Raw genomic sequence first — 15,873 nt, 5'->3', positions numbered from 1 at the left:
GCACTAACTATAGAAGCTGGCCAAAACTGTCTGTCTGTGTGTGTATCTGTGTCACACTGTAACAGGGCAAAAGATTGGGAGCAAACCAATACGAACTGAAATTGGAACATACAGAGGTGTGTGTGTGTGTGTGTGTGTGTGTGTGTGTGTGTGTGTGTGTGTGTGTGTGTGTGTGTTTGTGTGTGTGTGTGTCAGGCTGCCACAACATCTTTGTTCGCTTCCCGCGTTTACGTGTCTTACTTGTTACTACCTATATTCTTATATATACATCTTTAATTAACCCATTAAAGCCAGGAAAGCATCTGTCATTTTAGACTTTAGAGCCACACACAGCAGTTGAAGATGGATGGATGCCAACAGAAACAATATACATTTATAGTTATAATTATGGCCAATCTTGTACCGTTCAACAGTACCATGACATCATATTGTTGACATTAGGAATTTAATTTGGATTTATGTGGACATACATGGGCATGATATGGACACATTGGGTACAGCAGGTTACTTTCCACCTATAGGTGTGGGGTCGGGAACCGGAGGAACAAAAGGAAACAGGATAGAACGTTGAGGAACTGGATATTGGTTCCATCACATTTGGAACTGTTTCTGGAACAGGTTTCATCACACTGTCAGAGCCTGGTATGTCCCGGCCTTAACATCTGCTATGCAATTACAATACCTGTGGTTCTCAAACGTTATTTTCAAGGACCACCATAACAGACCTTACAGGGGCCATTTGGAACACCGTATACAGGATAGGAACTTTAGACCATGCCGTTAAGGAATCGGATTGTTAAAAGGGAATCGTTAAGGAACCAGAATTGTTAAAATCCTAAAGGATCCCAAACCTATTCACCACTGGACAGGGTTAGCCACTGTACCAGTCCAAGAAAAGGAGACAGAGCGAGCACATGACCAGGAAGAAGAGGATCCACAGGCGCAAGCCGCCGTTGTTTCGGATGGCCTCTCGTATGCCTTCGTTGCCTTCTTTGACGTTCTCTGTGGCGCCCACGACTAGCTGGTGGATGCTGTCGATCTCCATCTCCTGCTGAAGGACCTTCTCGGAGAAGATCTCCTGGAGCCGGGAGATCTCCACAACATTCTCCTCGATGTGTCTGCACTCGTCCGCCATGCCGCTCATCTCGCTCACCAACCTCTGGTTCTCCTGCTCATACGTCTGGATCTCCTCGGGAGAGAGCTCGTCCTCCACGCCGCCCCCCTCCTCCTCCTCCCCCCACAGGTCGGCGCTGGGGGGAGACAGAGACAATCCCTTTTCTCTGGCTCCCTCTCCCACCAAGCTCGCCGTCATATGGCACGTCTCCGTCTTACCGCGGTGCTCCGGTTGCAGTCTCGACAGTCTCCTCTTGTCCACCACTCTCTTGTACCTGATCGCTCTTTGCTCCGAGTACAACTTGCACACTCCTTTCAGATACGCCTCGACCATGTCCAGGACAGCTCCCTTGTGCTCCTTCAGCTGTGCTGACGTCACCTGCTTCTCAGACTGAGTGCGTAGCCGCTTGATCGCTTCGGAGCAGGTTCTCATGAAGATCTGAGCGTCTCGATCGATCTTGTCTCGTTCGCTGTCCGCCATGCCGGCGAGGTCCAGCGACGAGATGAGGCTTCTGGCATTCACGTAGTCTCTCCGGTGCTGCAGGAGGAAGTCTTTCAGTTTGGTGATGTTTGCAATCACCACTTTTGCCTCAGGAGAGAATCCACTCTCAGGTCTGCTGCTGCTACAATTCCAAATGTCATCTTTGGGAGAACGACAGCCGACCCCTATCGCCTTATTTAGAACTTTAACCGTTTTTACGCTGGCTTTGAACAGTAACGTTATATCGAGAACCATTCTGTGCAAAGTAGACACACTGAAAGTAGACACTCAATAAAACTGTAGACAAAGTTACACATTTCCTGGTGGCACTTCCTTTTATACATTAACAGGCGGCACCATTCATATTATTGCGTCATAATGTGTCAGTCATGAATGTGTCTGAGCCATCCCCGACTGGCAAAATGTGTTGGAAATAGGTGGATCATAGCCAGGGAGATTAGTGCGACTAGACTCTGTCTAATGACTCCAGACTAGAGCTCACACGACGCCGAGATGTCTTTTTCCCAAAGGCACTCGGCACGAAGATTGCCTTTTGACGATTTGTATTGATTCAGAAAGGTCTCTGATATCCACTGCATAGCAGCGTCCACATCGCTAGGCAATGCCGGGCTCGGCCTAGGTGCCCTGACCAAGAAAGATGGCCGCGTCCATATAGACTCCTATAATGGCCACGTGGTGGCAGATAAGTTTCAGCACCTGACTCAAAGGTGGCAGTCAATGAGTTCTAACAGCACACCCACTAGTCTATCCTTTTTAGTCATCTATGGCACTTACGTCATAGTGCTGATAGTCATATTTGTGATAGCATAGATTCTATGCTATCACAAATATGACTATCAGCACTATGACGTAAGTCATCTCCATGTTTGGGCACGGTTTCAGTCCAATCCGACCTCCCCACCACCGGAGTATACATTTTTAATTCCAACCAGGGACTTTGTGCAGAAGTCGACATGGGAGCTCAACGATCAGATGTCCATGGTGATCTTTTCAATGTGAAGAATGCGTATTACATTGGCGATTATCAACAATGTATCAAAGAGGCTCAGAGGGTTGAGCCTTCAACCCCAGAGAAGGAGATCGAGAGAGACATGTTCTCGTATAGAGCGTGTACATCGCCCAGAGGAAGTACGCCGTGGTACTGGAAGACATCAAGCCATGAGGCTTCGGCAGCCGAGCTGCAGGCCGCGCTGTGGATGTTTGCCGAATATCTGTCCCGGGAAAGCAAGAGGGACGCCATCGTCGCCGATCTGGACGGAGCGATGGCAAAGAGCGAGTACGCGGCCGACACTGCCTTCCTCTTCGCGGGGCCGCCTCCATCTATTACAACGAGAGGAACGCGGATGCCGCTCTCAGGACGCTCCGGCAGATTTCGGCTTCTCCCTGCATGGCGCGGCGGCAGCGTCGCGGAGGAGTGCGCGGCGATGACCATTCAGGTCCTGCTGAGCCTGGACCGCGTGGACCTGCATGGCGAGGACAGAGCTGAAGCGAATGCGGGAGCGCAATGAAGACGCCACACTGACGCCGTTGGCCACGGCGTGGGTCAACGTCGCCGCGGGGGCGGAGCGGAGAAGCTTCCGGACGCGCCTTCTATACATCTTCCAGGAGTTGTCGAACAAGTACGCGGCCACCGTGTCGCTTCTCAACGGGCAGGCAGTCTGTCGCATGGCGCAGGGCAAGTGGGAGGAGGCCCAAGGGGGTTCTGCGGGAGGCGTTGGACAAGGACGGTACGTCACGGCAGCCACCCCTGAGACCCTGGTCAATCTCATAGTGCTGACCCAGCACCTGGGCAGAGCTGCCGAGGTACCTCTCGCAGTTGAAGGACGCCCACAATGGGCCACCCTTTCCTGAGAGACTATTTAGCCATGGAGGATGAGTTTGACCGACTAACACTGCAGTATGCTCCCGCTGTGGTTGCGAATGCAGTGAGCACTTACTATGAGACCTAGCAGATCATGTCTGTCTGTCTGTCTGTCTGTCTGTCTGTCCGTGTGTCTGTCCCGCTATCCAAATATGGAGTGTGTTGCATCAGCAATCACTCAGCTCCATATATGGGCACAAAAGGGGCCAGGTCCACTCAGCTCCATATATGGGCACAAAAGGGGCACCATATAAGGAGTCCCCAAAGCAGCTATACGTCCAAAACCCAAATATGTACGAGCTGCGTTCGCTTCCCGCGTTTGCGCGTCTTACTCGTATAACAAGCCCATCATGTCTTTGCTGGAATCTCAAAACAATGGGGGTCCACTACTTTACATACGCATGGGCGCACACACTGCATCGTTCTCAAAACCTTTCATGCCAAGGACCACCAAATCGATATTTATTTTTATTAAAAATAGCAGATATACAAGCTCACATCCCGGCACAAACTGTCGTGCTGAGAGCCTGTAGACAGTGTAGATGATCTGCTATTTTGAGGGCCGCTAGCCAATCCTATGCCCACTTTTCCAGGTTTGTGTAAACACAAACATTGGCTTGTTATTGGCTGATCACCCCATAGCGATGATTTGATGAGCTGAGCTTTATGTTGAAGATAAAAGTGAGGGCAGAAAAGTGAAGTGGCTGGAATGACATTTGTGATGATTTGATTGGTTGAGCACGGAATGCGATGTATGATGATGTATGATGATAAGAGTGCCCCTCATTTCACACATATTTCTTAATAGCCAAAAATTTCTGGATGAAATGATTGTGAGCATCCCCCCCCAGACGGGTCCATTCGGAACCCCCTAGGAACCGTTATGATCGAGGGAATCGTTAAGAAACCTGAATCGTTACAATCCAAAAGAATCCCAACCGTAGACAGGCCGTACGTAGACAGATCTAGTATAATAGTGTGGGTACTAAGTTGAGCTGGCAGCATGTCAAGTCCAATTCTTTCCAGCTTTGCCAGATTGAATAGTCAAACTAAAGTTAGTGTCTTAAATTTGCAGCTCTGCTGTGAGTTCTGAATGCAAGACCCGCCCACTGTGTACAATGCTGGAACCGTGATTTTAACCCCACATCACATCAGATCACATCAGACCTCAACCTCCAACGTGCTTTGTCCCGGAGACTAATATAAATCTTACAATGAACGTGTGAAATCTCTGTCCGTCTGTGTGCAGTTCGGGTTCGTATATCTCAAGAACTATACCTGTCCGTCCGATTTCAAACCAGGCGTGTGTGTGTCACAGCGACCTGAGGGAGGGCCGCGCTCGGCGTCAAGGCAGTTGTGGTTGTCCGGAACCGGCGGTCCAAACTCCACAAAACTCCTCCATATAGTCATATTTGAAGATGGGTAGTCCAGAACTCCCGATGCGATCATGCGGCGATGCCTGATGTTTCTCCATATGCGCAGACGGATGCTGAGATCTGGGCATAAAAGGAACACAAAGGAAGGAAAAGAAGCAAGCACTCAGTTGAGTAGTAACTAGAACTGCACTCTGCCGAGTGCATACTTGCTTGTTGCACACTAGTAGGCCATAATTGGCCTACTAGTGCGCAAGCAGAGCTCGCAAGTACTTTCGACCGCTGGAAAGTATCACATCTCAGTATCTCTGTGAAGGAACGTTTGAAATGTAATCATTACGTGTAACTATTTGCTACCTAACTACTTTTTTACAGAAAAATAAATCATTGATATGTGATGAAAAAAAAAGGTATATAAACTGAATTAAAATATATTATACAGTAAACAGATACCACATTACGTCATCGTTGAGAGCTGGGACCAGAGTACATGGTGTGTATTACCGTGGGCTTTCAACGGTAAGTCTGTGCCTGGTTTGCTGGGACCAGTTACCACATTACGTCATCGTTGAGAGCTGGGACCAGAGTACATGGTGTGTATATGTATGACTAGCTCTCAGTGATGACGTAAGAGAAATGGTCATCTGTATAATCTGGTCCCACCAGATACCACATTACGTCATCTTTGAGAGCTGGGACCAGAGTACACGGTGTGTATATGTATGACTAGCTCTCAGTGATGACGTAAGAGATATGGTCATCTGTGTAGTCTGGTCCCAGCAGACCAGGCACAGATTTACAAATTACAAATCACATTACAACTACATACAGAGTATGTAGTTGTAATTTGATTAGCAGTATACCGTGGTTACTTGGTTCCAAAAAGTGAAGCCAAGTTTTTTTCAACCGTAAGTCTGTGCCTGGTTTGCTGGGACCAGTTACAACATTACGTCATCGTTGAGAACTGGGACCAGAGTACATGGTGTGTATATGTATGACTAGCTCTCAGTGATGACGTAAGAGATATGGTCATCTGTGTAGTCTGGTCCCAGCAGACCAGGCACAGATTTACAAATTACAAATCACATTACAACTACATACAGAGTATGTAGTTGTAATTTGATTAGCAGTATACTGTGGTTACTTGGTTCCAAAAAGTGAAGCCAAGTTTTTTTCAACCGTAGGTTTGTGCCTGGTTTGCTGGGACCAGTTACAACATTACGTCATCGTTGTGAAATGGGACCAGAGTACATGGTGTGTATATGACGTAATGTTGTAACTTGTAACTTGTAACTAGTCCCAGCAAACCAGGCACAGACTGTATGTAGTTGTTCTAGTTACAACTACATACAGAGTATGTAGTTGTAATTTGATTAGCAGTATACTGTGGTTACTTGGTTCCAAAAAGTGAAGACAAGTTTTCTTCAACGGTAAATCTGTGCCTGGTTTGCTGGGACTAGTTACAACATTACGTCATCCTTGAGAGAGTACATGGTGTGTATATGACGTAATGTTGTAACTTGTAACTTGTAACTTGTAACATTACGTCATATACACACCATGTACTCTCTCAAGGATGACGTAATGTTGTAACTAGTCCCAGCAAACCAGGCACAGATTTACCGTTGAAGAAAACTTGGCTTCACTTCGAAGAGACCAAGCGAAACGATTACTTGCGCGCTCTGCTTGCGCAAGTAATAATGTGACTGACGGGTGCATAGTTCTGGTAGATACAATCCATCCATAAGAATACCAGCAGCACTCACCTTATATATTTTCCAGTTTTCCCCCAGCAGCAAGCAACACATGGACGTTTCAGCCCGGAGGCCTTCCTCCGCATAACGCCCAAATATGAAGGTCCATGAGATGTCAGGCTATATAGCCCTAGACATATAGGTCTACTGTTCATATGAGGTAAGTATAAGTAAGTACATTTTATTTATAGAGCACTTTTCAAAACAAAGTTACAAAGTGCTGTACAGTAGAAACAACAATATAAACAATCAAGTTAAAACAATTAAGGCACAAAGGAGCAAACAACAACAAAGAATAAGAGCAGAAACATAAATTGACAACAACGATGGTCAAAATAAAAGTTTACAAGATAGAAATGTAACCTAAATAAGTGAGTTTTTAACAAGACCTTGAAACAGTTCCACAGTGTGGGAGCAACCACACCATGGCAACCTGAAACCTGAACGTATATGCCTTATTGGTACCCATTGTAACCATCTGTGTACCCTTTATTATGGAGATCTCTGTCTGTCTGTCCTTATGATACCCGTCGTACCCATCTGTTTGTCTACCTTTCATGTCCATAATGGATATCCCTGGTATGCTTTTTATGCCCATTTATGGGCATAAAAAGCTAAATGGGCATAAAAAGCATTCCCAAATATCCGATATTCTCACGGACAGACAGAGATCTCCATATATGGGCATAAAAGGTAAACAAACAGATGGGTACAATTTTGGGTACTGCATCACTCTGTCTGTGTTTGATGATTTCCGGTTGCCATGGTCACCTGATGTAGTAGGGAGTATAGGCTATATAGGCTGACATCACAGACCTTCCTATTTGCGTGACTCACATGGAACTCCATATTTGGGCATGAGTGACTGACATCATATTCACATCCACATCATAGTGACATCACAGTGATGATGATGATGATGATGTGAGCACGGTCAGCTCAGCTTTAAAAGCAGAATCTCACGCTTGAGAGGTATCAGTGACCCTGAAATCACCAGCGTTCATGTAATAAACATACTTTTGCAACATATATACACAATGCCAGCAATCGCGAGAAAGTTGGTGGTGGTGGGAGATGGAGGCTGTGGGAAGACGTGTCTACTCATCGTGTTCAGTAAGGACATCTTCCCAGAGGTCTATGTGCCTACAGTGTTCGAGACCTACATGGCTAACATCGAGGTGAAAAAGAAACGGGTCGAGCTGGCACTCTGGGACACGGCCGGCCAAGAGGACTACGACAGACTGCGTCCTCTCTCTTACTCGGATACCGACGTCGTCCTCATGTGCTACTCCATCGGCAACCCAGGAAGTCTCGAGAACGTCCTCGACAAGTGGGCCCCGGAGGTCAAATACTTCTGCCCTAATGTTCCCGTCGTCTTGGTGGGGAATAAAAAGGACCTGCTCGACGACGAGCACACCCGCACGGAGCTGGCCAAAATCAGGAAGAAGCCCGTGACGACGGAGCAGGGGCGCTACGTGGCAGACAGAGTCGGCGCCTTTGGACACATGGAGTGCTCTCCCAAAACAAAGGAGGGCGTGAGGGAGGTTTTTGAGATGGCCGCCAGGGCGGCGCTAGAACCTAGAAAAAGGAAGAACAAAACGTGCCGTCTACTGTAAATGGACGCGCGAGACCCGCTTCCAGCATGGGGGTCGAGGGTCAAAGTGGCGACGTCACATGACCTTTACTGCCGTGAAAAACATTAAAAGTCCTCAAAACAAATGTGAGGGCTAGTGCCCCTCAGACTGTTTTGGGAACAGCACTAATTGACAAAATAGCCAACAGATCTTAATCTTATACATATTGTAACTGTATACGTTTATTTAATTGTATGCAACATATTTTGGTTTATTTTGTCTTATTTGTGTTTATTTTGTAAAATAAGAAATAATAATATTGGAAATGATTGCAACCATTGTCCTTTGTTGTCTTCAAAGATGTTTTTAAATACAGTATGTGCACTGCCATTTGTGTGTATGGGGAGAAGAGGAATGTTTGTAGGTTAGATTGAAAAAATAATAAACGTAAATATCATGTAAAAAGAAAATCAGTATATGCCCGTGTATGCGTACGTCAGGTTCGTGTGTGTGTTAAGTGATGTAACATTTTAATATTAGTCAATAAGCTACAACTTTAGACTGAAGTAATTAAAGCGGGTCATGTTTGGAATTGTAACAGCTATAATCAGTAATATATCAGTATTCTGATATTAACCTGCTGAGGGCCACATTAAGTGAAACTGGGGTCCGCCAGTTGCCCATGTATGCTCACAGTGTGCTCACTATTACCAGTAAGACGCACAAACGCGGGAAGCGAACACAGCTGAGACCCTGCAGATCATGTCTGTCTGTCTGTCTGTCTGTCTGTGTGTCTGTCCCGCTGTTACTGTATATGTGGACCTGGCCCCTTTTGTGCCCATATATGGAGCTGAGTGGACCTGGCCCCTTTTGTGCCCATATATGGAGCTGAGTGATTGCTGATGCAACACACTCCATATTTGGATAGCGGGACAGACACACAGACAGACAGACAGACAGACAGACAGACAGACATGATCTGCTAGGTCTCATAGTAAGTGCTCACTCATTCGCAATTATCCCATAACTGCCCCTCGCTTGCAAACTGTTAATAAAGTATTCAAACAATGATGGACCACCATGACAGACAAAGTATTCAAAAACAGTTTTAAGTTGTTTATTACAACAATATTCACATACAGTACTGTACACTATAGACAGTTATGAGAGAGGGGAGGGGGGGTCAACATTTTAAACATATTGCAGACAATTTCTCTAAATCATTTCGCTTCAACCCATTATTCAGTCTGAAAGCCCTCTCTCGGTGCAGTTCTGAAATTGGGGCGTGGCCAATTAAAGTGGGACTCTTTGGCAATTGGTTCATACCCATCGTCCCCGTCCCATTTCATTGGGGCCGGTTAGATTTTCAACAGAGACGTCGACAGCGTCACCTGACCCTGCCTAGCGAATAGCGATTCAGGGTTTTTTGGATGTAGCCCCAAAATGTTAAAGACGCGGTTAAATGAAAAGAATATATATTTTTGTGTAATACTGTCTAATATTGGATTTTGTATTACTTCCTGTAAACGCAAACATGATGACATAGACCTTAAACGTATAGGCGACGTTTGGACTACAATGTAAGTTCAGGGGTGCCTCAGACTTTGATAATAATATTTGGAATTTATCAATGTCAGTTTAAACACTCTATATATACGCCCTCTATAGTATACGATTAGTAAAAATGGACCTGAGTTAAACTGTACTCTTGGTGCGTTCTTTCACCAAACTTCACCAAATAATAGCAGATCTACAAGCTCACAACAGAGCTTGTAGATAGGCTATTTTTGGTGAATGTGGGGGTGTTTTATGCGTTTGGAAACGCAAAGAAGTGAAGTCCCCTTCCAGACTGGAAATCTTATAAACCGCTCCGCCTCGCGTATCCATGTACTGTAAACAGGCAATACGGGGGAAACTGCAAAACGCCACGGCTCACGTAGCGTATGCTATTACGGCGTAAACAAACAGCTGTGACAGGAATTAGGAAGTAGCACGGAAGTGGTGTGACTGGTGTGACTGGTGTACCTGGCAGCGCATCTACAGGGCTTTCAATCACTGTTGTGTACACAGCGGTATACACGTGTGTGAACGCAGAACAAAAAGTGAGAAGAACGCAACGACACTTTGTCGCTTGCTGTTCTGACCGTTACAGAGTAAACCAAGCCCCCGGAATGGCTGCGGGTAACGTTGAGGTCGTCTCCCTACTGGTCAAACCCTGGTACTGCAGGCTGGGCTGGGCCCACGTTAAATGTATGAATGAATCGTGACGTAGGACGTGACGCAGAGGTACCACAAGAACAGCGTACTATGATAGGAGCCAAACCAATCACATCAACGCTCAAGGGGGTACTACCCGGACGACTTCGTCAAGCAACTTCCATTGAAGTGAATAATAATATATTATAACTCTATATGGTGTAAACGTGGCCTTAAACAGTGCAGAAAAGTATGTATCTGAAAACATTCGAGACAAACGGCTGGGCTGGAGAGCTCAGTGTGTCCCTTTATAAGATCCCATAGTCCGAGTGGACGGGGTATGGTCCGTTGCATCTGTGATTGGTTGACCAGCGGTTTTCATTTTGCAAATTAGCTGGCCATGTTTTCCATTACTTTAAAACATGTTGCAGACAAACACTTGTCATATCAGTCCAAACTTGTCGTAAACAAACTTGTTCAGTAACAGCCCATCCACACACACACACACACACACACACACACACACACACACACACACACAATGTTGCATCAGAATGTCAATGTCACCATGGTGTGACGCTGTAGTATCATCAAGTAGTAGGGCGCTAATTTACGACAAAAAAAGTTGAAATGACCCCCTGAGGTCAAAGGTTTATACACAACTCAGCCCTGGACTGGTGCTGCTGCTTATCATATCGTTATCTCGGTATGAACATACATGTGCAGTATTTTTTCAAAATAAGCGTGAAACTGACTTACTATTATTATTTATTTTGAAGAATGCTTATTTTTCATCGTTGGTACACTTGGAAATAAGTGTGGGAATCCAATAGAACTTATAATACAATTATGAGTGATATTGACTTGTAATTATGGCGTTTTTTGAATAATGCCTAGTTTTCGATTTTGCAACATTTTTGTGCGCTCTAATTTCACACACTTGTGAGCTTGTAGATTGGCTATTTTTAGAATAGGGATCCTGGGGGGGGGGGGTTCAAGTGGTTGACAAAAGTGCAATTTGAAGTATTTTCAAAGTATTTTGGCAACTATAATATTTGTCACGATGACCGTGACATGTAATTTCCCACAATGGTCCCATCGCTATAGTCACCATGGTTACGCTATCTTAGCCTAGCGGTGGGGGGCGGGGCCTGGGCCACGCGGCTCTGGAACAGCGTGATGCGATCCAGCAGAGTGAGGGGGATGTCTCTGATGACCAGCGGCAGGTCTTCGTGCTGCAGCGGATAGATGACCACGCTGAGAGCAGCCCGCTCCGTTGAGAACCTGCAGGGAGAGACAAGAGACCTCAATAGCCCCTAGGAGTGCTTCCACTGCTAAATGAATTGGTTCAGAACTAGGGATGTCCCGATACACTTTTCTTTGCTTCCGATCCGATCCCGATACCTCAATTTCTGTGTTAGAAATGTGTCAGTTACCGATACCGAATACCGATACCAGTGTCGTGATTTCATGTTGTGTTTATAGCTAGCTAGCTATATATCTCGTGTTGTGTTTATAGCAGACTCCTCACTCAAATGTGCACTTGCAGTTTGGGGCAACTCCAAAGCAAACTCCACATGCCCCAACATTTTATTTACCTGCCATAGTGTCAACCCCTTATTACCCCTGTGTCGAATCTGTGGTTACACTGGCATATTCACCGATACCGATATGACCCGATATGACAAATAAGGGCCGATCCGATACTTTTCCCCGATACCGATACAGTATCGGGACATCTATATTCAGAACCCTAAAAGTTGGTTTGGAACTGGAACCAATTTTTTTTATAATAATACTTGTTCTTGCCATGAACTGGAAAACAAAGTGGGCGTGCCACTATTCTACAGGATGGAAGATGTGGATGTGACATAAACAATGGCAAAAGCAAGTGAAAAATCATCATTAAAAAAAAAAAGAAGAGTATCTGTAACTGCCATTGATGATCGAATTTCCCCTGTGAAATAGACGGTCATAATTGGACACATTGCTGGGCAGGTCTGGAATCGAACTTGAAACAACTGGAGATTCCTACTCCCCAGGAGGGCCCTCTAACCATTCAGCTATGCCGCCCCAATTACAATTGGTTCTGCTTAATAGACACATTTGCAGACAACGTCACACTGACCAGAACTTGTATGCGCGCGCAGGTCAGGGGCAAAATAAACCAACCGCTCATCAGATGCAGCGGTTGGATGGTCACAGAACTGTAAAAATGATCCCATCAAACTTTCAGAAGCTGTTTTCCTCCCAGTGTGGAAGAAGGTGGTTTAGGGTGGATGTTTACGGTGATCTCTCGCTCTTGAAAAATACACCTTGGTTTATATTTTGTGTGTAAACAATAATAGCGATTATCAAAGAATTTTCTCTCCCAAACTCCACCTCCAGTCGCTGAGGGAGCGCTTCCAATAATGAGCACCCCTCAAACCTCATTTGTTCTCCACCGTGCGAAGGTGTTGCGCGCAGAGAATGGCAGAGAACATGTGAGCTTGTATGTCAGCTGTTTTCGGCGTGCAGTACTATAGTATATATCTGTCTCACTAGGGTGCGTCTCTGCGTCTCACCGTCCAACACACAAGAGGAGGACGGTTGAATGAACTGAAACCAAGTGCTCCCCAAAACGACAGGTTTGGGGATTGTTGATTACATGAAACCGGCACCTGTCCTGCGTGTGTGCAGCCTCAATGTTCGTAATACAAGAAACCCATCAGTGGAAACACATGCCGGTTCGTGGCTGGTTCCATGAAAGCACCAACATTAAAAGAAGTACCAACGTTATTATTGGTGGAAAAGGGGCCTCACACACACACACACACACACACACACACACACACTGACCTGTCCAGTAATACTCTCTGTAGTGTGCGACATGCTGCCAGGGTTCCGCCCATGAACATGTGGCACACGGTGACGGCGTGGCAGCGCGACATGAAGGTCTCTGTGGCGATGGGGTCAAACGTGCCGCAGCGGGACACCACACAGACGCGCTGCAGCTGGGGGCAACACGAGAGGGCTTCGAAGAACGACGCGTTGGCATTCAGGTGCGGCTGCTCCAGCCTGCACATACACACACACACACAGGTTTGTATTACTATACTCGTAAGGACATGTACATTATAGAGCGTTGCAGTCCCGCCCCCTTTCATGACGACGCCAGGCCCAGGAAATAGTTCCCAATGCATGTTTCCCATAGACATTTCAAAACGTATTTATTTAAAGACCTTATAAGTGTCGTACAAAGCCAACTCATGACAACAAACACAATATTTTGGACCAAACAAATAATTACAAAGAAGAAAAACAACAAAAAAAAGTGTTGTAACCTGCCGTTTTCTGCTTCTTTCTAATTATTTGTTCAGCCCGAAAAATTGTGTTTGTTGTCATGATTTGTCACGATTTGTCACAACAAGAGTTGGCTTTGTTCGCGGCGTAAACGTCTTTAAATAAATACTTTCTGAAAAGTCTATGAGGAAAATGAACGGGGATTTCTTTTCCGGGTCTCTCGAGGGGGCGGGACTACGACGCTCTATAGGATGGAGCTTTGATGGATGCTATCTTTATTTGTATTATTTGTGTACTTCCGTGAATGTACTAGTTCTAGCTCATTACTACACTCAAATCTGACTACCTCATCAAAGTGGATCGTCGCCCACAGCCACGATACTAGAGGGTTACTCATCGCTCGAAGGAAATTGAGCCAGTAGGCTCACCTGGAGCCTACTGCATACTGGCTGAGAGGAGGAAACACAGAAGTGAAATAGTGAAAAGTGAAACAAAAATGCTCTGGTAACACTCACCTATAGAACAAACATGGGTAAATTATCTTTCTACTGCACAGCCACCAAAGCGTGGAATGCCCTGACACCATGGCTTTAAAGATTTGGATCACTGGCTTCCTTCAAAACTTCCTGAAAATCCATCTTTCCAAATACGGAGGAAAAATCTCACTTCTCTCATAGAAAGGTGGTGGCATGCACCACTGCCTAGAATGTGCATAATACACAGTGATGAAGCCATGCAAATTACATACCAGAACGAGGTCTTTTTTTTATCCCACCACAAATGAAAGTGTCTGTCTGTGATCTGGCTGCAGTCTGGCTGCGATCTAGCTGTGATCTGGCTGTGATCTGGCTGCGATCTAGCTGCACTCTGGCTGTGATCTGGCTGTGATCTGGCTGTGATCTGGCTGCAGTCTGGCTGCGATCTAGCTGTGATCTGGCTGCAGTCTGGCTGCGATCTAGCTGCACTCTGGCTGTGATCTGGCTGTGATCTGGCTGTGATCTGGCTATTATCTGGCTGTGATCTGGCTATTATCTGGCTGTGAGTTTCTTGCAATCTATCTGCACTCTAGCTGTGATCTGACTGTGATCTTGCTGTGATCTGGCTGTGATCTGGCTGCGATTTGGCTGTGATCTGGCTATAGTTTAGTTCCGGATGTTATGTGGCTGTGATCTGTCTGCACTCTGGCTGCGATCTGGCTGCACTCTGGTTGCGATCTGGCTGTACTCTGGCTGTGATCTGTCTGTGCTTTTGTTCATATAAATAGCGAATCAAGTTGCATTCTAACCTGAGCTCCCGCAGTTGTGTGCAGTGCCTGAGTGTGTCCAGCAGAGCGGCGTTGTAGCCCATGGCCTTCAGGGAGCCCAGGTTGGCGAGGGACAACGCACGCAGGTCCTTGCAGCCCATGGCCAGCTGTAGCAGCCCCGTCCCTTTGAGTATCCCCGGCAGACCCGCCAGCGTCAGGCGCCGCAGGCGGGGCAACGCCTCCAGGGCCGCGACGTGCGCGTCCCCGACTCCGCGGGCCCACGTGCACGCGCCGCGCGGCTCGGTGCACGCGCGCGTGCACGGCTCGAGGCGCGGCAGGACGGAGACGAAGCCGGGGCAGATGATCTCCAGGGTCTCCAGCGAGGGGCAGCCGCTGGCGAGCTGCACCAGGCCCGAGGAGGTGCTGCCAGTGTCACTGGCTAAGGAGGCGTCCGACTCCGGCCTGTAAGTATAGATACCATTTCTTATACTTCCCCCCGATACCGATAACCCAAAACGTGTCTTTCTTGGGTTACTTGGGTTAACCCATTCTGACCTGAGATCAGATTCATACGAGGTTTCCACTGGACACACACTGGTCTGATGGACCCATTCTGACCTGAGATCAGATTCTAAAAAATGTCAGTCGTTCTTCGATTTAAAAAAAAAAACCTACAAGCTCGTAGCGCGCCACTCGGTGGCGCGCTATGAGCTTGTAGATCTGCTATTTTTCAATAGCTAAAGCATAACATGATGCTAAACACCAAAATGGGTTCCCGTTCAGAATGGGTTAAAAGAGATAGAGATAGATAGCTTTATTGTCACTCAGCAGATACATAAAATGCATAAGAGAACGAAATGTCGTTTCACTGGCTTTTAGTATGCTAGTTAAAAGAGAGCTAAAATACTATTAAAATCTAAAAAGAGTATAAACTTGCAGTGCAACATCAACTGAAGCATTACAAAAATATTACAG

General features: G+C 46.3%; 3 protein-coding genes and 1 pseudogene across 4 annotated transcripts in view; 2 read left to right on the top strand and 2 right to left on the bottom strand.

Moving 5' to 3' along the window:
- Window positions 1–871: 871 nt before the first annotated feature.
- Window positions 872–1,849, bottom strand: LOC308310555 (syntaxin-18-like; the record flags this gene model as incomplete). Its single annotated transcript, XM_080756944.1, has 1 exon — window positions 872–1,849. The coding sequence occupies one exon, from the start codon at window positions 1,847–1,849 to the stop codon at window positions 872–874; it is 978 nt and encodes a 325-aa protein (XP_080613070.1).
- A 719-nt stretch (window positions 1,850–2,568) lies between these two features.
- On the top strand, window positions 2,569–3,564 carry LOC308311775 (coatomer subunit epsilon-like; annotated as a pseudogene). Its single transcript has one exon. The product of its transcript is annotated as a coatomer subunit epsilon-like (transcript).
- Window positions 3,565–7,640: 4,076 nt separating this feature from the next.
- On the top strand, window positions 7,641–8,219 carry LOC308313487 (rho-related GTP-binding protein RhoA-B-like; the record flags this gene model as incomplete). Its single annotated transcript, XM_080760627.1, has 1 exon — window positions 7,641–8,219. One exon carries the CDS (start codon window positions 7,641–7,643, stop codon window positions 8,217–8,219), a length of 579 nt encoding a protein of 192 aa, XP_080616753.1.
- Window positions 8,220–9,331: 1,112 nt separating this feature from the next.
- Window positions 9,332–15,873, bottom strand: part of LOC308313451 (F-box/LRR-repeat protein 18-like) — a gene marked incomplete at its 5' end in the record, with an annotated part of 64,407 nt that continues 57,865 nt past the window's right edge. The window contains 3 exons of the mRNA XM_080760549.1: window positions 9,332–11,657; window positions 13,212–13,430; window positions 14,941–15,360. Of these exons, the coding sequence (XP_080616675.1) occupies window positions 11,495–11,657; window positions 13,212–13,430; window positions 14,941–15,360 (802 nt within the window). The 3' untranslated portion in view covers window positions 9,332–11,494. The remainder of the gene's footprint in view (window positions 11,658–13,211; window positions 13,431–14,940; window positions 15,361–15,873) is intronic.

The sequence above is a fragment of the Protomyctophum bolini genome (assembly GCF_963924005.1).
Source record: "Protomyctophum bolini genome assembly, chromosome: 3".
Taxonomy (NCBI): domain Eukaryota; kingdom Metazoa; phylum Chordata; class Actinopteri; order Myctophiformes; family Myctophidae; genus Protomyctophum; species Protomyctophum bolini.
The sequence above is the reverse complement of the archived record's forward strand: the minus strand, read 5'-3'. Positions and strand labels throughout refer to the sequence as shown.